The sequence below is a fragment of the Pteropus medius genome, unplaced genomic scaffold (genome assembly GCF_902729225.1).
Source record: "Pteropus medius unplaced genomic scaffold, Ma_sr-lr_union100, whole genome shotgun sequence".
In the NCBI taxonomy this organism is placed as follows: Eukaryota; Metazoa; Chordata; class Mammalia; order Chiroptera; family Pteropodidae; genus Pteropus; species Pteropus medius.
In genome coordinates this window covers 997,313-1,022,187 of record NW_024350325.1, presented here as the reverse complement: position 1 = coordinate 1,022,187, position 24,875 = coordinate 997,313, and the positions used below count along the sequence as shown (strand labels likewise).

The following is a 24,875-nucleotide window of genomic DNA, read 5'->3' as shown; positions in this document are numbered from 1 at the left end:
ATAAATGATTGGATGGATACGTGAATGAATCCATGGCTTTTGATCTTAGAAAAGGAGGGGCTTATGGCCTATAAACAGAATGGTAGTGGTTTTCCTAGGATCAATTACTTTAATAAGCACAATATGACAAGGTGGTCATTCATTTTCCCCACTGTATATCCTAGATTAATATTTCTTTATTAGAGCTCTTTGATTTCCACTCAGTGAATTTGTTTTAACTTTCCTTCCCCTCATTGTATAAGAAAAGTCTTATGTGACATCCAGCTGCTCGTTGCCTAGATTTGAGCGCAGAAACAAATTACATGCTTAAAATGGATTAGAATGTTTCACCACACATTGGTCTGGGATGAATTCCCTGCTAGGAGCAGACGGCTGTAATTAGAATGTGCTTCTATGGCAGGGAAGTTGATTAGAGATGAGAAAGTTATAAATTCTTCATGGGAAGAAATTGTCTGATAAAATTAAAAATGACCTGTATTTTATGGATATTCTCTCTGCTTCTTATCCTACACAGTTGCTACTGCCAAATCCTGTGCCACAAAAGTACATTAATAAACATGTAAAACTATATTGGTTAGCAGAAAATTAATTTAAAATATTGTAAAATTTTAGATTCAAAAGAAAGACTATGCTTAGATTTAAAAAAAGACTGCTTAAACATAGTATTGAGAAGCAGCCATTTCTTCTGCATAAAACCCTTTTATGCCACACACATATATAAAAGCACATCTTTTTTAAACTTTTTTTTAAAAAAATTATGTGAATGGGAACAACAAGTGACAAGAGCAGTAGTAGAGTTGAGTGGAGCACTTGATGATGGGGAGTTATTTAAATATATTCCAACTTATGAGAGGAAAAAAAATTACTATACCTGTAAAAGACAGATGTATTCTCTTTTAAAGAAGTGTATTCTTTATATGTGTCTCTGATCTTCCCTCTGCCTCAATTGTAGGTTTTCCCATCTCCAGCTTTTGTATATACTGAAGAACTCGAGAGTTGGGGAATTCCCCAGAATTTCCATATTGTAGCTTCCCGTGCAATTGAAGAGATTATAAATGGAGGAAGTGTCTCTATTACTTAAATAGATACTCAAGACATTTAAAGCAGATCAGGAAATCCTTTAAGAACACTGGCACTTCAAGAATTTAGAGGAAAAAAAAAAACTACACTAAAACTAAAACTTACAAGTCTTCTGTGGAATTTAAGAATCCTGCTTTTCATGAAGAACTATAGAGAAATTGACACCTTACAGAAGCCGATAAATAATGAATCTTATAAACATGGAGCATGATTAGACTCTACAGACCTTGTAATGCATTAAAGGAAAAATATCCATTGACCCCTAATTCCAAATTGTAGAATTCCGACACTTAATTGCTAATCCAATGTTAGGGGTGCAGTAGGGATGGGGTGGGGGTGGGGTGTCAGGCATTCATTTTCTGTGCTCTATTATCTGATTCACTATCAGTCCCCAGATTGCTTACTGTCTGGATAACACCAACTTTCTTCTACTGCTTTTTTATTTTCCTATTGCCCTTTATGAGAAAATTAGCTCTAGGGCAGTGGCTCTTCAGTGGAAGATTTTTGCCACCCAGGGGACATTTGGCTATTTATGGAGACAGTTTTGTCACACAGTGTGTGGGTGATTGTGTGTGTGTGTGCTACTGGCATCTAGTGGCAGAGGCCAGAGATGCTACTCAATATCCTGTAATGCACAGGACAGCCCCCAAGGAGAAATAATGATCTGATCCATAATATCAATAGTGCTGATGGTTTGGGAAAAATAAACAAACAAACAAACAAAACCAAATGAAACAAAACCTTCTCTTGGCAGAAACAACAACAAAAATTGTAATTTTATTTTATTGTTGAAATTCTGTCTTCTACTAAGAGCATGTTTGAGTTTGTTGCAAGCCACTTCTTTTGATGCAGACTCTGAGATGGAAATTAGCAAGCAATTTATTTATTAGAGAATAATTTAAGGATTAACATCTGTGAAAGGAGAGGCAGGAAGCAGAACTGGACAGAAGAAATTGAGCTGAAATGAAGTACTAATGAAGGACTTAGCCAAACCCATCAAGAGCTCTGAATCTGGGTTGAACTTTTAGAGATGCTCCAAGTGAGGGAAATGTAGGTCCTTCAGATCCCCTGATGCTCAGTCATTAGATGTGGGCTATCCTGGATGGAGGTATGACTCTAGTGAAGTAATATTCTTCAGCCGAAGCAATCCCCAAAGAGGAATGACAATTGAGGACCACCTTTCAACAGAACTCTCAACAACTGGAGAAATAAATTCTTCCTGAAGTAGGAACCCAGTTGAGGCATTCTAGTGTCTTCCACAGTTTCCTAGAGCATGACAGTAAAGCTTGCAGCTTTAATGTTCATGTAAAGAGAACGTCTAAGAGATTGGATGATCAGAGAGTGCTTCAAAAAGTTCCAATACAGACAGAAATTTGACAGACAAAAATGGATGACATATGAAGTTATCTCAGGAAAGAGGATAAACATGTGATACTAAGATGTATTTTTTTGGAATGATGTTAGATCAATAGAGACATATCTTGTTTTTCACTTGACTATCTAATAAAATGTATTTAAGATTCTGATTCTAAGGTTTAGGTTGTGGTGTTTTAAGACATTCAAGTTCTTTCAAATGGTATTATACCTTTAATTAATGTATCTATATATAAAATACAACACTTTTTTTAAGGATGTAGATATATCAAAATGAAACTGATAGATTAAGAAGAAATAAAATAGATACAAAAGCAAAGAAAAAATTATTTATCATCTACTACATGTAAAACTCTGGTAAATAGTCTTAAAAATAAATTTCATGGTTTATTTCCAATATTAAGTAGTAAGTACTACTAATATTACCATATTTTTAACTTAAATAAGTCATCATTAATTAAATTTGTGTTGTCAGTTACCAACTCTGCTTCTTGGAAGCAAATATCATGTATTCATAAAAAATCTTTGACTACTAATACATTGCTTGTATAAATACTAAATTAGGAAAGACTTCATTAACAAAGAAACATATAATACAATATATAGCAATGCAATGCAGTAAATATTTTTTGAAAAACTAAAATACTCAGGGACACATTGAATATATCTCAATGAGTAAAAGAGTAAGAAGGATATTGTTTTTTGATATAGGGACTTAACGACCAGCAGCATCATAAAAGGAGTACACAAAAAGTAGTAAATATGATACATTCAGGAACAGTGTGAGCGTTGTCTCTGGAGGTTTAGAGAGAGGACTTACTGTTTGTTGAGTTTGGATGGTCAGAGAGTACACCAAGGAGCTCAAGTATAGAGAAAATTTTGACAGATAAAACTGGATGGTACATGAGGTTATCTCAGGCAGAGGAAAGAGCATAAATATGTGATTTTAAACTAAGATATATTTTTTGAAATAATGTTGGATCAATAGAGAACTATCATTTTTTTCCACTTGACCTATTCATTAAATAAAATGAAATCTCTAGAACAGAGATCCTCAACCCCTGGGCCAATGACCAGTATCAGTCTAGCCTGTTATGAACCAGGCCACACAGCAGGGGTGAGTAATGGGTGAATGAGCAAAGCTTCATCTGTATCTGAAGCCACTCTCCAGCACTAGCATCACCACCTCAGCTCCACCTCAGATTATTGGGCATTAGATTCTCATAGGAGCACCAGTTACTGGTGCCAAAAAGGTTTGGGACCACCGCCCTAGAATAGGTGGTTTGCCTTGTTAACTATCTTCTATGAAAAATAAATATTTCTTTGAATTAAAATCCTCTTTTCTTTATCATTATAGTGTTGTCCTTCGATGACCAAGTATTTGTATATTCTTAAATCCTTGTGAATATTTATGATTAGATATGAAACTTCAACTAGGGATGAATTTATGAGAGATTATTATTACCATTATTTTTTTCTGGCACATAAACACCTATCAGAACAGGGGCTCGGACACTTTCAGGATGGACAGAACATATCAGAACAGGTTACAGTCTGGGAAAGGCAGACTTAATGGGTCAAGAGAATGGAAAATGTTGCATGGCATTAAGACTTGGAGTTGGTTATTTAGGAAATCAGTATTAAGAATATGTTCTAAACAATAGGTCTGAAAAGCAGACATTAATCTATGTGGTAAATACAGATGTGGTACAAGAACTGTCAGTCAAAGATACAAACCAAGTCTCAATTCCAGAATAGCCATCTAACCAGTTGTTGAAGGCTAGTAGATGGAGATTCAGCAGCAGGAAGTCAATAAGTATATATGAAGAGCATTCATATTGAGAACCTGTCATTTCATTCAGGAGGGCAAAAAGTAGAACATTTGGTTAGTAGGGATGAAAGATGTATGTGTGTAGGAAATAAAGGGCCAAGTTAGCAGGTAAGTATTCGATATCAAGAACAAGACTAGAACTCTGTGCTCAAGAAACCAAGATATCGAACAACAACAAAAAAATAGACAATAAACTGGTTTACCAGCAAAACGAGGTTCTAAGCATCTCACCTGATTTAAGGCTGAGATAATGGATGATTGATTTAGGGTCAGCATTGTGGTAGGTAGGCTCTAAAAGGCCCTCAATCTCTGCCTCCTGGTATTAAAGCCCTGCTGCGATTCTCCTCCCTTAAGTGTGAGTGGGGACCTGTGACTTGCTTCTAACTAACAGAATACAGCAATATGTCACTTCCATAGTTACATTACATAAGATTTTGACTTCTGTCTTGTTGTTGTACTCACTCTATTAACTCTCTTTCTTGCTGGTTCTGATAAAGTAAGCTGCCGTATGAAGAGGCCCACGTTGCAAGGAACCAAGAGCCAGCAAGGACATGAGACCCTCTGTCTGACAACCTGCAAGGGGATGAATCCCACCCAAACCCATGCAAACTTAGAAATGGATCTTTCGCAGCCAGAGCCTCAGATGAGCCCTCCTCCCTGGTCAACACTGTGATTATAGCCTTGAAAGAGATGCTGACGCAGAGGACTTAGCTGAGTGGCATGCAGATTTCTGAACATAGAAACCATGGGATAATAACTGTGCATTGCTTTAAGCCACTAAGTCATGTAATTTATCATACAGCAATAGATAGGCATGAGTTGATGGTGAAGCTAAGTGAATATGGGGTTGAATGGCCTTGAAGGCAGAAGTCAGTGAGGAGACAAACAGAAACAGAGAGCCAAGTGCATTCCTATATGATTAGTCACTGTCAGCAGTTGCAAAGACAGGACGCGACAATACAATTTCTCCTCTCTCCTCTGTTTTTTCTTGCTGGGATGGCAACATTTTGTTGTACATACTTTCTGATTTCAAGGCTACAAACCAATGAATAGGTAATATACAAAGATCTAGCTGTCTTTTAAACAAATATCAGGTCCAGTTCCACTGCTATTACATGGAAATAGAGTTTTGGATTAAATCCAGTTGTGTGGAATCCAATTTTAAAAGCAGGAACAAAAATAGATTTTGAAAGTGAAGTTCAGAAGCATGTTCAGTGTTCTTAGTGAATTTAAAAGTAAACCTTTTGTATAATGCGTAAAAATCCTCATTCTTTTGTTCGCAGTCTACCTTTTTAATTTTTTTTTAATTAAATTTATTGGGGTGATGTTTGTTAATAAAATTGTATAGGTTTCAAATGTACAATTCAATAACACATTATATGTATATTGCATTGTGTGTTCAACCAGCTAAAGTTAAATTTCCTTTAGTTGCCATATATTTGACCCCCTTTACCATTATCTATCCCCCTCCCTGCTTTTTCTCTGGTAAGCACTAAACTATTGTCTCTGTCTATAAGTTTTTGTTTGTTTTTCTTATTACTTTGTTGCTTTCATTTTTATAGCCCTCATAAAATGAAATCATATGAGTCTCAACTTTTTCTGTCTGACTTATTTCGCTTAGTAGATAAGCTCAAGGCCCATCCACGTTGTTGCAAATGGAGTATTTCATCTCTTCTTATGGGTGAGTAATATTCCATTGTATATATATGCCACATTTTTATCCAATCATCTATCAAAGGGTACTTCAGTTGTTTCCATGTGTTGGCCACCATGAATAATGCTGCAATGAACATCAGGATGCATATATCTTTACAGGTAAATGTTTTCAAATTTTGGAGGATAGATATCCAGAAGAAAGATTGCTGGGTCATATAGTAATTCTATTCTTAATATTTTGAGGAACCTCTATACTGTTTTTCATAGTGGCTGTCTCAATTTAGTCTTCATATTCTTGATTCCAGTTTTCTTTTTTCTCCTATAATCTTTAATGGAATCAATGATTTTTAAGGTAAACACTTAAAAGGGCAATGTGAAAAGTCTGTCTCCAAGAATATTACATTCTTGTGGCTTATGGGGAGAAAAAATGTAAAATGCTTTTGCTTTCTCTATAAAAAAATATAACATTTTAGGAAATAAGTTGAGTTGTTTATTAGATACAATCATAAGGGATTAAATCTAAATTATGTTCTTTGTTGTACCATTAATTAATTTTGTAACCTTGGTAAACCTCTCTATCTTTTGGAGGTGTGCATGTGTGTGTGTGTGTGTGTGTGTGTGTGTGTGTGTGTGTGTTTGTGTGTTTTCCACAGTACTCTCAGAAATTAAATGTTATATAAATAGAAAAGGTTTTTGAAAATTTTTTCAAGGTGCTCTGCCATGTTTGAACACTTACTTAAAAAAATTAGATCATAAGATCTAACATAAGATCAGCAACAACCATGTATATCTTATTAGTTCTTTATTATAGATATTTGTTTATAATTTTCTATTTTAATAACTATTTCTAGATATCCACAATTAAAAGCTAATTTCTTTGTTAAAATTTTATGAGTAGAACATGTCTTGCAAATATAGGTGATTAAAGTCATATAATATATAATTGTGAATATTTAGAAAGTCTTAATAATTAGATTTTTCATTTTGTCTATTTTTATAAGGATTTTTCCAATTCCAAAGTAAGAATTCTAAATACACATTTTAGTACCTTTGTAACTTTTGTTTATGTCAAACGGACACATTTTGTAGTATTGGTATATTTTTATATGGTTAGAGAAGAGGAAAAAGAAAGTGAAACTAAAAACCTAAATTAAAAATTGCCACTAAATCAAATCAGAAGTCATTTTTCACATAAAATAAAAGGCCTTTCCTCTTCAACAAACTAAATCTGATAAGAAATCTATAGTGACAAATAGCTTCTTTTCAAAGTATAGTACAATTGGCATTCAATGTTTCTGGAAGCTGGTTATAAACAACTTTAAATAAAATGTTCCTATGACCTAGGCTCTAGTAAAGACTATAAATGGAGCTTTGCAGAGAAAAATTCTCATAGACTGACAACTAGAGAAGCATAATTTTAAAACTGTGTTTTCTTTAGAAATCAAACTGATATGCACGCATACAAGGTTTTGGTGAAGGAAAAGAGAAAGAAGAAATAGTTAAATTTATAAAAGTTATTAGCAAAAAACATAAAGCAAAAATTTCTTTGATTTTTAATGTGAAAGAGCATTATTTAAAAATGACAACCTTATTTTGCGGAATAATTTTGCATAGGATAAAATATCATATTTTACCTAGTCTTGTATTTATACGTAGAAAATTTATAACATAAAATAAGAATAATTATGTATAATATATATTAACCTAAAAATAAAAAGGCCTTTCAAAGTGAGAAGCAAGCAAGTATTTTTTCGAGATCAGTAAGTATAGCTATTTGGGAATCATTAAGTCAGGCAGAAGCCCAATCAGTGTTCCAATTTGGAGACAAAGGCAATGGTTATTTATGAGGAAGGCATTTACTTTGGTGCAGATAATATAACACAGTGATGTTAATTACAAACAATATTTTTAATTTTCAGTCCAGTAGTCATCAGCCCAGTAGTCTCAGTAACTGCCTTCTTGTTATTTTTGCAAACAGTTCTTTTGCCAGTCACAAGGTTGCTTAGGAGCAATATAAAGGTTATATTGTCCTATTTTCAACATTCCAAGTGTTGAGGTATAAGACATTTAATGCAGTTCCTCTGGCATAGCAGCTCCAGCTCCATTTTAAAGTGGCTCCAATTATATTATTGTTTACATTTATAAGCAATCATATATAATATGTAAACAAAATAAAATATAACGGAGATGACTATATATTTAAATACATTGGATTTTTGTTATTAGTGGCAGCTATGTTGCATAAAGTTGCCACCAACACTGAGCAAATGCTGAATCATTGCTGCTAGGAGTAATGTGTACATATGCATCTATACACAGATTATCAGCATTAAACCCTCATACAACTCATCTTGGTATATTCTATTTTCTTTTTCTAATTTCTAGAATTTTTTTCTATTCTATTTTACAAAAGAGAAAACGGGATCTAGAAGTGTTAAGTGACTTTCCAGAAGCTGTTCCAGTTACAGGTGCCAGAGTAGGAATTCAAATCCCAGTGCAAGTGGCTCCCAAACTAGGATTTCTTGCACTAAGCCGTGCAGCAGTGCCCACTACCATCTCCATCCTCTGGTCATGTCTGTGACTGCTGAAACAAGGCAGATTAGCATAGATTCATAGAACTCATCTAGAAATATGTGAGACAGGGCACTCACATATTTTTCTGCTGTGTGCATGACCATGAATGACCAAGAAAGAACCACGAGCATTGAATTTGGAGTTCCAAATAAATTAAAAACAGACAGTAGCAAATGTTGGTAAGAATATAGAGCAACAGGAACTCCCATTCACTGAGGTTGAGTTTGCAGATTGACATAATCATGTTGAATAAGAGCTTGACATTGTATACTGAAATTGAGGAAGATATATAATCCACACATCCTATAGCCACAAAATTTCAGTTTTAGGTAAATACTAAATGAAAATTTATTCTAGTACATCTACTGGAATGTTTATAGCAGCTTTATTGGTGGTAGAATTTGTAAATGTGGAATCTACAAATAATGAGGATGGGCTATAGTTAACTCAAGGAGCTAGGTACTCACAGATTTTACCAACTAGTACAGCTCAGACATGGACAAGTCAGAATGGATGTCAGCTGTAAATTAGCGGCATGGCTAAATTGGGCCATACGAACTATCATCCTGAGTTAACCCAAACTCAAAGTTTGTTTTTTTTTAAAAAACAGTCTCTGATCCATTAAACGTTTTCCCATAATGCATTAAAGTGTCTCCCATAGCCAAGAAGTTCTTTCTAAAGTTCTTCCAGTAGCACCCCCATAACTCCTATCCCATTGTTTTTGCCATCCTGACTTAGCTAGTTTTAACTCTTCTGAACCTTCGTTAGTGTTTTACCACATATGCATTCATTCCTATACATTATAATTTAGTTTTGCTTGTGTTCTTGATATTTTTAATAAATAGTTTTTAATAAGTTAATTTATAATATGTTATCTTATATGCCTGGCTTTTTTGCTCAAAATTATGTTTGTGAGATTTATTTATATTATTGTATATATTAATTTTCTTTTCTAGATTGTATTCTAACGTAAGGATGTATCATTATATATCTTTGAACTTTCGATGAGTATTTGGGTTGTCTTTAGCTACTACCAATAAAGCTGCTATAAACATTCCAGTAGATGTACTAGAATAAATTTTCATTTAGTATTTACCTAAAACTGAAATTTTGTGGCTATAGGATGTGTGGATTATATATCTTCCTCAATTAAAGTATACAATATCAAGCTCTTATTCAACACGATTAGGTCAATCTGCAAACAGCCTCAGTGAATGAGAGTTCCTGTTGCTCTATATTCTTACCAACATTTGCTACTGTCTAATTTAGGAAGTCTGAAGGGTATATTAGTTGTATCTGTGGTTTAAATTTTCTGATTCTGAGGTTAAACTCTTAAAAAATATGTTTATTGGTCAATTATAATATACTCTTCTACAAAACTTTACTCGGATTTTTGGCTTACCTTTTTCAAACAGTTTGTCAGTCATTTACTTATTGCTTTGTATAAATTCTTTATGTTGCTTGTAAGTGTTGTAAATATTTCTCCCTATTTCTCCCACCTTTGGCTAGTTTTATCATTCTTTCAATTTTTTTTTTTTTTTAATAAACAGAGTTCTTAAGGTTGATATAGTCCAACTGAGCAGTGCTTTGTATCAAGGTTTGTGTTTTTTGGGTCTCATTGAAGAAATATTTTCCTATTCCAAAGTTATGACATCTCCTATTATGTTAACTTCTAGAAGCTTCACAAATTAGTTTCATTTTTAGCTTTATAATACACTTGGAATTAATTATCATGTATATTATGAAGTAGGAGTCAAGCTTACTATATTTTTCTATATAAATATTTAATTGATCCAGTACCATTTATTGAAAAGACCATCTTTTTCATACTTCTACTTTTGTCATCAATCAGTGCACATATAATAATGGGTTTGTTTATTAACTTTCTAGTATTTCTATTTAATTGATCTTTGTCTTTTTTTAAATCCTAGTACCAATATAAGACAGGATTACTGTGACTTTCTTTTGAGTCTCGATATTAGGAAGAGTAAGTTCTTCCCTCTCATTGTTTGTATTTAAGACTGCCTTGACTATTTGTGTCTCCTTGCATTTACATATAAATTTTAGTATCTATCAATTTAAAAAAGTAACTGAGATATTTGTTAGGTTGCATTGATCAGTTTTGGATAAATAGACATCTTTACTATACTGATTCTTTTACTCTATAAATATTTTACATCCTTCTATTTACTTAGGTTTTTCTAATTTGTCTCAATGATATTTTATAGTTGCCCATGTAGAACTCTTGCGTGTAATTTGTTAAATTTATTACTAATTTTTATTCCTCCATAAATAGCAATTTTTCACTTTCTTTGCCTTAGAAAATGTTTTTCATTTTTAGTAGTTATTTTTTGCCATAATATTTTTTAGTTATGGATGTAAATAGTATTTTTAAACAAATTTTCTCTTTGTTGCTAATATTGATTTTGTATCTACTAATATTGTAATATTTACTACTAATAATTTATCAAATATAAAATAAATTCAGATATGTGTTAAAAAGGAAGATCAAAACTTATCATAATTAATATAATTTATGCTTATTATTCCTTAAGTTAACTGTTCCCACTTATTTAGTTTCTTGCAGTTATATGTATTTTATAAACTCTATATTTAGGCATCTACACTAAGAAAAGACAGTTTTATCCATAGCTGGCTCCTCCTCAAAGGAGTAAAGGTTAGTAATGCCAATAAAAGCAATGAACACTTTTTTACGTTTTTTATCTAATTTCTCCATCAGGCAATTAAACATACCAATAATAAATTGGAATATAGACACATCAATATATTTTGTGATTCCTCAATAAAATATGGTCCTTAGTGGCCAACATGTGCAGGTTTAAGAAGAAATCTGACATGATTTAAAAAAAAAAATTGTAAGAGAATAAGCATAACAGAATACTCAAATCTTAAGTATATAACTTAATGATTTTTAACATATAATATTTAATACATATTTAAAATACATTACATATATATTCATGTAGCCATAACACAGGTTAAAATAAAGAACATTTACAAGACTACAGAAATTTTTTTGTTTTGTCTTGTTTTGTTTTATTTTGTCTCTTTAAAGTTAATGCCAATCATATCCTCCAGAGAAAATCACTGTTTTGAATTCTATCTTCGCAAATTTATTATTTCTGCTCTTGAACTTTATATAAGTGGAATTACATAGTATGTAATATTTTATACTGGTTTCCTTAGTTTTTCATTACATTTGCAAAATCCATCCTTGTTGTTGTATATAGAAGTGATATTTTTAAGTGCTGTATAGTAGTCTATTTTATGAAAACATCACAGTCTATCCTTTTTATTATTAATAAACTTTTGTATTGTTTCTAGATTTTGACTATTATGAACAATGCTGCTATAAAAACTCATGTATTTTTGTGAACACATATACTCATTTCTCCTATGTATATTTCTAGGAGTGCTGGTTCATAGGTTTATTATACGCTTTGCTTTGATAGATATGTAAATAATATTTTAAATTAATACAGTAAAATATTTTTTTAATTTTGAGAACAAAGAGTTGTTTTATTATTAAAACAAGGATAAAAATAAAGTCATTAAAGAAGGGACTATAGATAAAGAATTGATTAAACGGTTTGGCAAAAATCAGAAGGCAACAAACGGGCTTCTAAATATTCTGATTGTAAAAAGTTCTGCCTAGTTCTTCTACTTACTTTTAGGTGTTTTATCTGATAAATAATATTAGAAGATGGTTACTTAATCTGACAGGATTAAACACTATTAAAGGTATATAGCGTCATATGATTTTCATGAAATGATGAGTTTGTTATTTTCTTATTATTTCCATGTATCATTGCTTTGGATACTTTAGTCAATGTTGAATAACAGCATAAAATAGTCATTTTCAATGAGAGATAAAATATTAACCAGTGCAATGGCATTAAGCTAGGAGAGCTTAACAAATAATGTGAACTCCCTAAAGTAAAGCCGAATGAGCTGCCTTTTAGAAATATATAAAGTGAAGAATGTCTTCTTACTTCCATAAGCTATTTAAAAATATGGTCCACAAGAAAATAGTATACTTCCTCCAAATTGTCTTTATATAAGACATCGCCAATAAATTTATCAAGTGATAAGAAGAGTAGCTAAAACTAAGAAGGTTCTAATTTAAGTTCTACTACTGACCAGCTGTATATAACCTTGGACAAATTATTCAACTAAGTCTCAGTTTCCTTATGTGTCAAATGATGATGATAATAATAAGTAATAATATTATTCTGAGAATTAGATGAAGTAATCTTAGCAAAACACTTATCAGAATATACAATAAATGTCAGAAAACAATCCTGGCATTGTATTTATATATGGTAATATCTCAGCTATAGAGTTAATTATATTGAAAGCTGGTTTCAATTTGGCAGTTGAGTCTTTGACATTAAAAATATAAAATTAGGCTTCTTATATCATTTTATAAAGATTTTAAAATAATATAGGATAAAAATTATGTCTGTTGTTTTTTGTTCTGAAAATAACTAAGATTAAAAAAACAATCTACCCTAAATCTATTCTGAATACATTTTTCTTTTATCTATTCAACCATAAGAAGATATAAATATACTGTTTAAAATTTTCTTTTCTAAAAATATATTATTATAAAATATAATAAATAAAACATTAACATCTTTTCATTTAGAATGCAATTTTTAAGTGAAAAATGAAACCATTATGTAGTATGTTACAAGAAAATTATCCTGGTTTGGAAGTAACTTCATGCATTTTATTTTTATTTATTTATTTTTAAATGAGCCAAATTTTATTTATTTATTTATGTGTTTTATTTACTAACTATTTATTTTTTATGGTGACATTGGTTAACAAAATCCAGTAAGTTTCAGGTATATAATTTAATAGTAAGGCACATATATATTGCATTGTGTGTTCACCTCCCATAGTTAGATTTCTGTCACCACATATTTGTAACTTTGTGCATTTTAGAGTTACATGGATTTATAGAGCTCATTGAGAGTTTTGAGCCAAGCTGAATTATCTTTAGTTCACCTGACCTAACATATACTTGACAATTCCAGGGTGGGGAATGACAGAATTTGCTTACAGAGAGGTAAGATTTACTAAGAGTCAATAAGCTAGAATATTTATATTAAATTTTGAATGGAAAACTTTGAGTTGGATTCTGCTATCACAAAATCATGAAACTGTGTCATTGGCAAGAATGAGGTCTGAAGAAGTAGTATCATGTTAAGTGCTTGGATAAGGAATATATAGATTGATGAGGCAAGGTTTTCTCTTGAATGAGACTTTCAAATGAGATAAATTGAATGATTTGTTTGGGAATATAGTAAATAGATTAAATCAATACACAGCACATTGAATTCACCGCTGGTCCTGCTTCATTGACACTGACACTTGCACATCTCAACTTCTAGAGGTAAGTTTTTAAGAGCTGGATCTTCATCATCTCTGCATCCTTAATATCTAACAAAGGACCTGACACATAAAGACTCTGAAGGATGTTTTATATCAGTGGTTTTTAACACAGGCAACTTTGCACTGAGGGAACATTTGGCAATTTCTGGAGACATTATTTGTTGGTCACAACTGGTGGAAAGATAGTGGCCAGGGATGCTATTGAGCCTCTTATGGTACACAAGGCAGCCTGCATAACAAAAAGTTATCTAGCCCAAAATGTCAATAGTACTGAGGTTGAGAAACCCTGTTTTAGATGAATACATAAGCTCATTATTTATAAATGAGCCCTTTAATATGACATAACCTGGAATTTATATCATACATTTTTACTGTTAAAATTTAATCCTACTGATCAGCTAGAATATATTTGACTTTTATACTCACATGCTTTTGAAAAGGCATATAACATTGTACTTCAGATTTATTTACATAATTTTGTTATAGAAATTAAAGTACAATTAAACTTATATATTTTAACTTATATAACATAGTAAAAGATTTATTTTCATTGAATGCTGAGTTCTAGTGTTGAATCAAGTAAAACAAAAATTTTACAGAACTTGTCTTTCAGAACATAAGTGGATCTGTAGTATAGCAATTTCTTTATTTATTAAACTAAAATATGATGTAAGATTGAAAAAAGAAAAGCTCATGAAAACTCATGATGGAACCTCATAGCCTTAGACATCATTCATACATAATGGGCTATAGGAAATGATAATAGCTGCCATTTAAACTTCAAAAATAAAAGCAGCCTTGAACTTGATTTTTATCTTTTCTATTTTCATCTATTATATAAATCTGACAAGTTGATTGTTGCCAGTGATGTCTAAATTAGAAGGAAGATACTAGAGCACACGTGATTAGAAAACTTAATAGTAATGTTCGTCCTCCCTGGAAAACGTGCCCAGCAAGATTTTAACATCAACTCGCTTCTCTATTATCATCCTAATGAGTAGAAGATGAAGTGCTCAAGATAAAGATGATGAAGTTTTATTTTTTCATTATTTTTGGCCAATGAAAATTAAAGTATGTACTGGATTTTGTCATGGTGTGTACAGATTGTCAGTCATCCAGAACATATGTTTTGGCCTCCATATTAAGAGACCACAGGGCCGAGAAGGATGAACTTTTCCACATGTTGAACAGAAGATCATGTGCCAGTAACCAATGCTAGGGAAGGACTCTAACTCTGTGGAGGAGAGCAAAGATCATCAGAGTGCCAGCCAGCTGGGATAGAAGTCCAAACACTTCTACCCACTGCCCCTTAGTATTGGAGTCACCAAGAAAGACACGACGTATTCAAGCACTAGATGGAACCACAGTTTTACTTACATAGAGAAGAGACAGAGCATGTGTCTAATATGTGTAGCTTCTTCATAGCTAGCTACATAGGTGGTGCCCCTGATAGCAGACGCAAAGCAGCCGGCCTGTGTGAGCTCCTCTCTGCCATAGCAGAAGGACTCTGACTCCTCCCCTGTGAAATTTGAAATACTGAAAGGTGGGAGCATGCCCTTGGGCCATTGACACGAACCAAAGGAACAATCATTTAGCATGAAACAGGAAAAGATATTCCCATAGGAGGCGATAGCCTGGCACAGGCCATGTGGCTCTTTATCTCCCGGTAAGGTAATGTGCCAGGCCCAAGACCCATTCGCATGTGACCAAGTAGAGGTTGAAAGACTGTGCATGAAACTGCCTTTCTCAATACCAAGTAAATAGTCTAACCCCCCCCTCAGAAAATCAGAAACTCCTTTTAAATAAAATAAATGATGCAACCCTTGGGAAAATCTGTGTTACTTCAGCAATCTTTTCAATGTATTGTACTGAATTTACTTTTTTCACAAAATTGGTGTCATAGACAAACTTATGCATACAAGAAAATCTGGAATCTGATGGTAGACTTAACACAATTTTTAAGCATGGATGGTATAGACTGCTAAAATATATGCATACTCTCATTACCTGTAGAGCAAAGGGAGGTACTTCCTATGACTTCTAAAATTATTATCATTACATCTTCAAGTAGTGAGACAGCAACAGTTACTCTATTTCCCGATGCCCACTGCTGGCAGGAGTCCTTGAGTGTAACACATGACTGAATGTACTGTAGGGCTTGAGGTCATGCAGAATTACACTTTGAAAATCTTATAATGTAGTAAAGAAGTTCTAAAAACAATGTCATATTTTCTATATTACATATACTACATTTGGAAAAAAAGACATTTGACATCATAGTTCTCTGTGATCTGGTATGTACATAATGCCACATAGATCTGGACATCTCTGGAAGCTTTTTAAATCCACCAAACCTCTCTCAATCCCTAAAGAGAAAAAGCAGGTCTGCTCATTGTTTTTTTTTTTTTTAAATTATTATTTTCTTCTGATAATTCAGGTTGAGATATAAGAAGGAAGTTGAATACAAATTTTAGAAGGTGCTTCAGTTCCTCTGAGCAGCTCTTTCAGTTCTGTAATCTGTAGAAATATTCTAAGTCCATGAGACATTTACCCTTAAATGACTATAGGCCCATGATTTCACTTCAGAGCAACATAAGATAACATGATGCATTAAAGTCTAATTAGGAAAGTGAAACTTCTCCTATACACATTATGTAATCAAGATGAGACAGAAATGACACCTTAGCCTATGTCAAGGAAATGTATGTGAAGACACAACTTTTTTTTTTTTTTTAAGTCTTTATTAAAGATTACTGGCTAAAGCTTAACACTTTTTACTCTGAGAAAAGCATGGTGACAAACACATTAGGTCCTAGATAAAAGTTAAGACCTACGAATCTTGGTAGATTTGTAGATTGTGTCCAACAATTCCTTTTTCTGTACCAAAGAATGGAGAATCTACAGAAATATCGAGTAGCTTCATTTGAGTCACCGACAATGTGGTCCTAGATAACATATCACTTGTGTTGCTGCTACATGGTCTCCAGACTGGTCTAGTTCCCAAACCTATACTCTTCCCACATAACACATTGCCTCTGAGTGTGTCAGAAAAGATGTATAACTCTCCCAGCCAGGAGCTATTACTCAAATTACAAATCACTGGAACAAAAATAAATAGAAGACACCTGCATGATATTTTATTAAACCTCTTCATTTGCATGCAAAACATTTTCCCCACATTTCCTTTGTATATAAAACCAGAACAATGTGCTGAATCTGCAACTTTGCAGTATAATTCTTTCCCTGTGAAGCTCACAGCATCTCTGAAGTACTGTAACCACACTGTAACTACACACAAACTTTCTTTCTTTAATATAGTTTTTTCTGATTCAAGCTGGTTTAGTCCAGATAATGGCATTGTGACTCACTTCCTTTTTCCACCATCCTTCTCTTTACTTTTGTATGTCTGTTCCTTTAATCATTAAGCCTTAGTACATAAGATCTATCAAGCCTCAGGTTTATAATCATGGGTTACAATAAGTTTCAGCCACACTAAGGATAATATCTTAGCCTTAGATGTGTTTCAGCCCATCAAGGCAGAACAATCCCACGGGCCATGGGACCAGATAAGATGGTACCATGGTTGATTCCAGAACTGAACGCAATGATCAGTTATACCAGCTCCATTCAATCATCCAATCAGTAGCACCCACGCCCCCAACTCCCTTAGTTTCCATGACTATTGATTTTTCCTTACAGAATCTGTACTCCTGAGAGACGTGGGGGCCAGGTTGTTGCGAGCATTAGCTCTCCTGTGTGTCGAAGACTTGCAGCTCCCTAAAATAAATCCTTACTTTCTTTGCCGCAAAACCCTCATGTGTCTTCTTACACTCCGACATGCACAGGCAGATGGACCCCTTTTTGTCCCCATAACAGTACCACAGTGGAATCTAAAGAAAACGTTAGACCAAAGGATTAGCTTTTCTAAAGGTTGGCATCCAAAATGTGAGATTTGAGTTGAGAACTACTCCATGAAGTATATAATTGTTTACATAGGAAAAGTTTGCTGATCATGCCCATGAGCAGGCAAGATTGAAATAGGAATTATATGTGACACTATTTTTTTACGTTTTCCTCAGTGGTCTGTGCAGCTAGATAAAAAGCAATTGCTAAGCAAAGAGATGCTATTTCCACATAATCAATTGAGTGACTAGCTTTGTAAAGTCTAAATATGTGATAATATACCAAGCTTTCATAAAAGGTGTTTTTTTAAAATGTATTTTTTTGCTATTCTATTTCATCTAAATAAAATATAAAAGCTAGATCAATGTGATCTTTTAAAACTGTTATTGTAATTCTATTTTTAGACATAAAAGAGAATGCTATACCAGTACCAAAAAAAAAAAAAAAAAACGACAACAAAACTGAGCGCGACATTAGCTAAATGGAGAGGATTTTTTTTTTTCTCCCACATATCACTGCAAAGGTATTCTGCAAGAACAGATTTCCTGATGCCTTTAATGTATCATTTTATTTTGGTATTTGATCATGATGTGTTATGATCCATGAAAATTTCAAGATAAATAATTAGAGATTTTGATTACATTGCTGCAATCACTATTAAACTGCTTTTCATTTATCTGTAAAGAAATGGATCTATTGGTTGGGAGATGTGGAGTCAATAGAACTGAATTGGAATATGTGCTCCTCCACTTACTGTATAATGAGGGTTGGAAAAAGTGAACACAAAGTACTTAGCACAGCAGTTGCTCAGTAAATGGTAGCTTTATTATGAACTCACTTTCTGCATCAATCTATTCTTATCCAGCACATAAGATATTTCATTAGAACTAAGGAAGTGATGTTTTGGATTAGACTTTTGTTTGATCTGTTCTCATAGCTGGTCTTTAATTGAGACCTCAGAAGTATGTTTTATGAAGATATATTTTTGGATTCCATGACATAAAGAAAAATATGAAGGAAAGTTCTTCCTATATCCTCTATTTCTTGTTATAAATCACTGTAGATCTATTATCCACCAATTTAATGTAATCCTTTCAAATAAAATTATAATGGAACCAGTATCATTATTTGTGCAATTAGTTATACATATCCTTATCTATAAAAATAGAAATGCTTTTATTTCTTCAAATATTACTTATTTTTAAGTTATAAAAATAGCTAGAAATTAGTTCAAGTTAAACCTGTGTAATCCTCACAATATTTAGTCAACGAACAGCTGTTTCTACCTATATTTGTACAGGATATTTTGCTAATTGTTTCTGGGAGACATAAAAGGAATGATGCATTTATATTATCTGGTGTCTTACAGTCTACCAGAAAGATAAGGGATGTAAATAAACAACTTTAATAAATATATGATTCAGAAAAGTGCATAAAATATGAGTGTGTGTGTATGGTGTGAAAACTTAAATGTATAGGTACTTTGACTCACAGAGATCTATTTAATTATAGACCAAAGAACTTCATGTGAAGGGATTTGCATCCTATGGAAGCTGTTACTGAACTCAAGGGGTTTGTTTTGCTTATATCTATCAAGCTAAAGGAGACACATATAGAAGTTTGCAGCAAAGAAAGTAGAGGTTTATTTAAGGAAATGGCATCAAGCCCAGAGACACAAGTGAGCTAGTGCTCTTAAGACTTGGCTCCCCGATGGTATGTAGGTTATAGATAACATAGGGCAAAATCAGAAGACACCATGGGTTAAGGGTTCTGGATCGTGTTGGGAGCTAATTGGTCAAAGGTGAGATAAGGGTAATGAATCATTTCTACAGATCTCAGGATGCAGTTCTGAGGTCTTTTTCAAAGTCCCTCTGTTCTGTCTCAAGGGCAAGTAGCCAGGGGGTCATGCCACCTCAGAGGTCAGGAACTGAGCTATAACTTAGGTTAAGATGTTATCGTTAATCTGCCAGAGGTCTCGACTACCCACCCATTAGTCAGGTCCTATTACTGTCTTCTGCTGCCTTGGGTGTTGCTGATTGTAGGCGGAAAGGCTGGGTCCCTGAGGGATATAGAAAGAGAGAGATGATTCCTAGAACTAGGATTTAAAAGTAAATTTAATCAAAGTAATAAGGACACTTGGTTTCAAAACATACACATGCTTGACTCCATGAGGGACCTCAGTTGGCAAAGGAGAGGGTTGATTTGAGGTACATCACGGTAGATACTACCGAAAGGGAGCAGATTTTGCTACCCCAAAATATGTTTTGTAGCATAGGATAATTTTGAACAAAAGATAGCCAAAACCTAGAGATTCAGACAAAGCCCTACCTCCCCCTCAGCTGTCTAAATTTACATTGGAAATGGGCCTATATGGAAGGGAGCTATTACCAGAATTACTCTTTACCTAAGAAACTTATCTTCACAACAAGGCAATCTTTGTTTTCCAAACATCTCTTCCGGCCTTCTTGTGAAAGACCTTCTTCCCCTATGTGACCTCAGACCCCTTACCCCTTTCCTTAGCTCATTACATAAGCTTCAATTACCTGGCTGCATCTGGGGTCTCATATTTTTATGGGGTTCCTTATATAATTACATTTATTTTTCTCTTCTTAAACTATTTTATGCCAATTTGATTATTAGGCCAGCCAAAGGACCTAGAAAGGGTAGAAGGAAAATTTTTCCACCTATTCACTGCTCGCCTTTTCCTCATGTGTAACATTTGTATCCTTAGGCTTATCCTAAGGGAAGAGCATCAAAATAAAAGAATACATTAAAAAGAAAGCATGTGTTAGTCTTCTAAAATGCTTGTATATGACAGATAGTTTTGAATTATTTACCTCCCAGTTTTCTCTATGGAATAAAAGTTAGTTACTATGATAAAAGTATAGCTGTTATGAGTTTTGAGGTTATAAAGGGAACAACGGTGGCAGAAAAATATGCATGTGAAGGCAAAGTAATGGACTGTGTTTTTGTTTATCAGGATAAAAAAGAGTTTTGTCTTAAAGTATCTAGTTGTTCCAGAATTTAAAACCTGAAGAGGATAGTGAAAGACAAACCCTGCATGGATACTAAAAAATATAGAAAGTTTGCAAAAATATGTAATTTTATTTCCCTTGCTTTATAAGAACTAAGTCTGAAAGGAAGCAAAAAAATGTGCTAAATTTTTTATGAAAAAAAGAGAAAGCATGTGTCAATCAAATATTTTGCAAGAACAGAAAGCTTTGCAAGTATGCCGTACTTAAAATTTTTTAAATGATTTACCTTAGTAGATGACTAATACCTACTACAAAATTAAGAAAGCACAGAAATATATAAATAAAAAAAACAAAATTTCATTACTCCAGCCCTCAGAAGTAATCACTTCTGTATGTTTCGTTCAGATAATTTTTAAGGCATTTGAATGCATATATACTACTTTTTAAAATTAAAAAAATAGATTATATTTTTATAACTTTTGCAAATTTTTTCTGTTAATGTTTTCCATTTCACTTAAATTGGCTACATGGGTCTTTGCATACATTTTTTGTTTTCTTTAGGATAAAAGGAGGCGTATTTAACATTCAGCCAATCTAGAAAGGTTGTACCAACTTATACTCCACCAAATTTGAAAAATATGTTTGACAGTTCTTATTTCCATAGTGTATGGAGAAATGAGCATTTGCATACAGATTGTAGATTTTTTTAAGAATTTTAATTTTTGATTCCATTTTGATGGAAATAATATGACATTTTATTAATTTAAAATTAGTTTTAAATTCTTAATGTATTTGAAAAATTTAAAATACATTTTGATTTTTTAATAAAAATTGATATTTGTTTTTCTAACTTTAGAGATAATTTTTCATGAATTTAGTTAATTTGGTTTAATATAGTGATTAGTTTTAAAGACTTTATAAACTTGAGATAATAATCTTTTGTTATATTTTGCGATTTTTTATTTTTTATAGATTTTTTTGTTTTACAGAATATTTTAATTTTGTTTATTTTTCCATATAGAAATCCAATAATTCCACAAATATTCAGTTGAGAGGACATCCTTTCCACACTCATTTGTAATATATCAAGTTTACAAAATTACTGATATACATCAGGTTTACAAAATTACTTGTGTCTATTTCTGGGTTCTTTATTCAGTTACAATTTTATTTTGTTCACCCTGACACTGATGTCAGCTATTTTACTTATTTATTTGTTTTTGGTAGTGCAAATTCACCTACCTTGTTCTTCAAAATGGTCTCAGCTATTTTTGACCACTTTCTCTTCCTAATAAATTTTAAGATTCTCTGTTGGAAATTGATTAAAATTATACTGAAATTACAGATTAATTGGGGGTGAATTGATGTTAACAATATTGATTCTTCCAAACCACTGATATAAAATATTTTCTGAAGTATTCAGATTTTTATTGAAAACATTTGAAAAATAATCTCTGCACGTCTTTGCACATTTTGTGTTATATTTCCTTTTGTAGATCTTATATGTTTGGTAGCTTTTGTAAATGTGATTTTTTTTTTCTATCTAATTTTCTAATTGATTTGCCGTGCTATACAGGAACCAACATCACCTTCCAAGGGCCGTGCGCCTCTCTTCTCAGCCCTCCTTCAGTGACAGACAGCATGTTGGTAGCTTAAAAACAGCCATGGTGAGAGTAGTCATATCATAGAAATCAGCAAACACTGCATATCAAATTACTCTTTCTTTTTTCCCTTTTCTCTCCTGTCCTCTTCCCTCCTCCTCCTTTCCCTCTTTCCTTTCTTTCCTTGTTCCTCCTTAAATACTAGCACATAACTGGTAATAAGTACTCAATAGGAAAAAAATATAATTTTTGCATGCTAATCTTGAATCTAACAAATGTTTAAATCTCTTATTAGTTCCCATTTTTCCATAAATTATCTTAGATTTTATATGTAGACATCGTATAAATTGCAATTAACAATTTTTATCTCTTTCACCTTTTATACTTCATTTTTTTGTTTTGTTTTGTTTTGTTTTATTTTGTTGTTTAGAACCTCTGGTACAATTCTGAATAAAAGTGATGAAAAAGGGTGTCTTTGTCATGTCTCAAAAGATCAATGAAACTGCTTCTAAAGTTGTACCATTAACTATGATGTTTGTCATAAACTTTTGCTAGTCATTCTTACCTACAGTCTCCACATTGCTGAAACCATTGGCTAATGCTCATTTCTTATTTTATGTGGCCAATCATGCATAATGAGCACAGCTGACCTTTCCATTAAGCCCTTTTTTTGACATCAGAACACTAGACTTTCTTTCTTTCTACCTCTTTAGCTGTCCTCACTTCCTTGCTGATTCTTTTTCATCTCCCTTACTTTGAAATGTTGGATTTCTAGAAACCAGTTATTGCATTTCTTTTCTTTTCTCTTTACACTTACCCCTGTCTTTGGATACTAATGTTTTTTAATGAGGTCAAATTTATATCTCTAGTTTTTCAACTCTTCTGCAGTTTTAATTTATATATCTATGTCTACTGATCATTTCTACCTAAGTGTCTAATGTGTATTTCAAACTGAATATCTGATATTTGCTACCCCTACTCAACCAGACTTATGTTACTTGCATTTATAACTTATCCAGGCCAAAACCTTTGACAGCCTCTCTCTAACACTCTACAATTAGCTTATCAATGAATCATGGCAGTTCTACCTAATTTATATCAATATTTATAAAATAACTTTTCACTACTTTCACCTCTACCCTCATGGCCTAAAGCACCATTTCCTTTTTCTCTTTATAGCTTTTCACTGACCTCTGAATTGGCCTAACTGCTTTCAACCTCCTTGTTCAAACAATTTTCTTAACAGCAGCCAGAACAATCTTTGTTATACAGAACAAAGATGTGTTGTATCTCACTTCTCTTCTGTTTAAAACTCTCCAAAGTGTTCTCGTTTCTTTCATCTCACCTTACCTTTAGGGCCCTTTGTGATTTGTTGCCATCCTCACCTCTCTGACCTCATCTCCTAGGCCTTTCCCGGAGATCTCTCCATGCCAGCCACAAAGGTCTTCTTGATCGTTCGACAGGCCTTGCGAGTCCATCCCTCTGGACTTAGCTCTGGCTATTTTCTCTGGCTGGGCTGCTCTTCTCCTAGAGATATGCAAGGCCCTACTCCCTTATGTCCTCTGATGTTTATTCAAATAACACTTTTTCAGTGAGTCCAGCTCTCTCAATCTCAAAATTTAACTTATCCCTCTATTGTGACACTTTTTATCTCTTCTCCTTGCATTATATTTCTTTTTGGAGAGGATCACTATTTAACATCCTTTTTATTTTACCTGTTTATTAATATATTTTCCTAACTCCCACAAGATTATAAATTCTAATAGGATGCAGTTTTTTAAAACTGTTTTATTTATTTTGATATCTCCAATGTCTAGTAAAGTACTTAACCACATAATGGGTAAGTGATAAGTATTTGAGTAAATGAGTAGATCATTTAAAGTGTATTAGTTTTTAATGATGAAAAACTAAAAACTTTTCAAGATCAAGAACAAGGCAAGGCTGTCCACTACACCACTGTTATTCAATATAACATTGGAGGTCCTAGCAAGTGCAATCAGGCAAGAGAAAGAAATAAAAGGTATCCAAATAGCAAACGAAGAAGTCAAACTGTCACTATTTGCAGATGACATGATTCTATATATAGAAAACCCTAAAGGCCCCACAAGAACATTACTAGAAACAATAAGCAAATACAGTACAGTTTCTGGATACAAAAATCAATGTTCAAAAATCCATAGCATTCCTATACTCTAATAATGAAGTATCAGAAAAAGAAGTGGAAAAAAATAATTTATTTTGCATTTGCAACAAAAAGAATAAAATACCTAGGAATAAATCTAACGAAACATGTGAAGGACTTATATAATGAAAACTATAAGACCCTAGTAAAAGAAATCAAAGAAGATACAAAGAAATGGAAAGATATTCCATGTTCTTAGATTGGAAGAATCAACATAGTTAAAACGACTATATTACCTGAAGCATTATACAGGTTTAATGCAATCCCCATCAAAATCC

At 32.9% G+C, this 24,875-nt stretch overlaps 1 protein-coding gene across 1 annotated transcript in view; it reads right to left on the bottom strand.

The window, feature by feature from the left end:
• ZFP42 (ZFP42 zinc finger protein) overlaps positions 1-23,893 on the bottom strand; it is an 86,265-nt gene extending 62,372 nt beyond the window's left edge. The window contains 1 exon segment of the mRNA XM_039839221.1: positions 23,801-23,893. Within this exon segment, the coding sequence (XP_039695155.1) occupies positions 23,801-23,893 (93 nt within the window).
• Between the last annotated feature and the right edge of the window lie 982 nt (positions 23,894-24,875).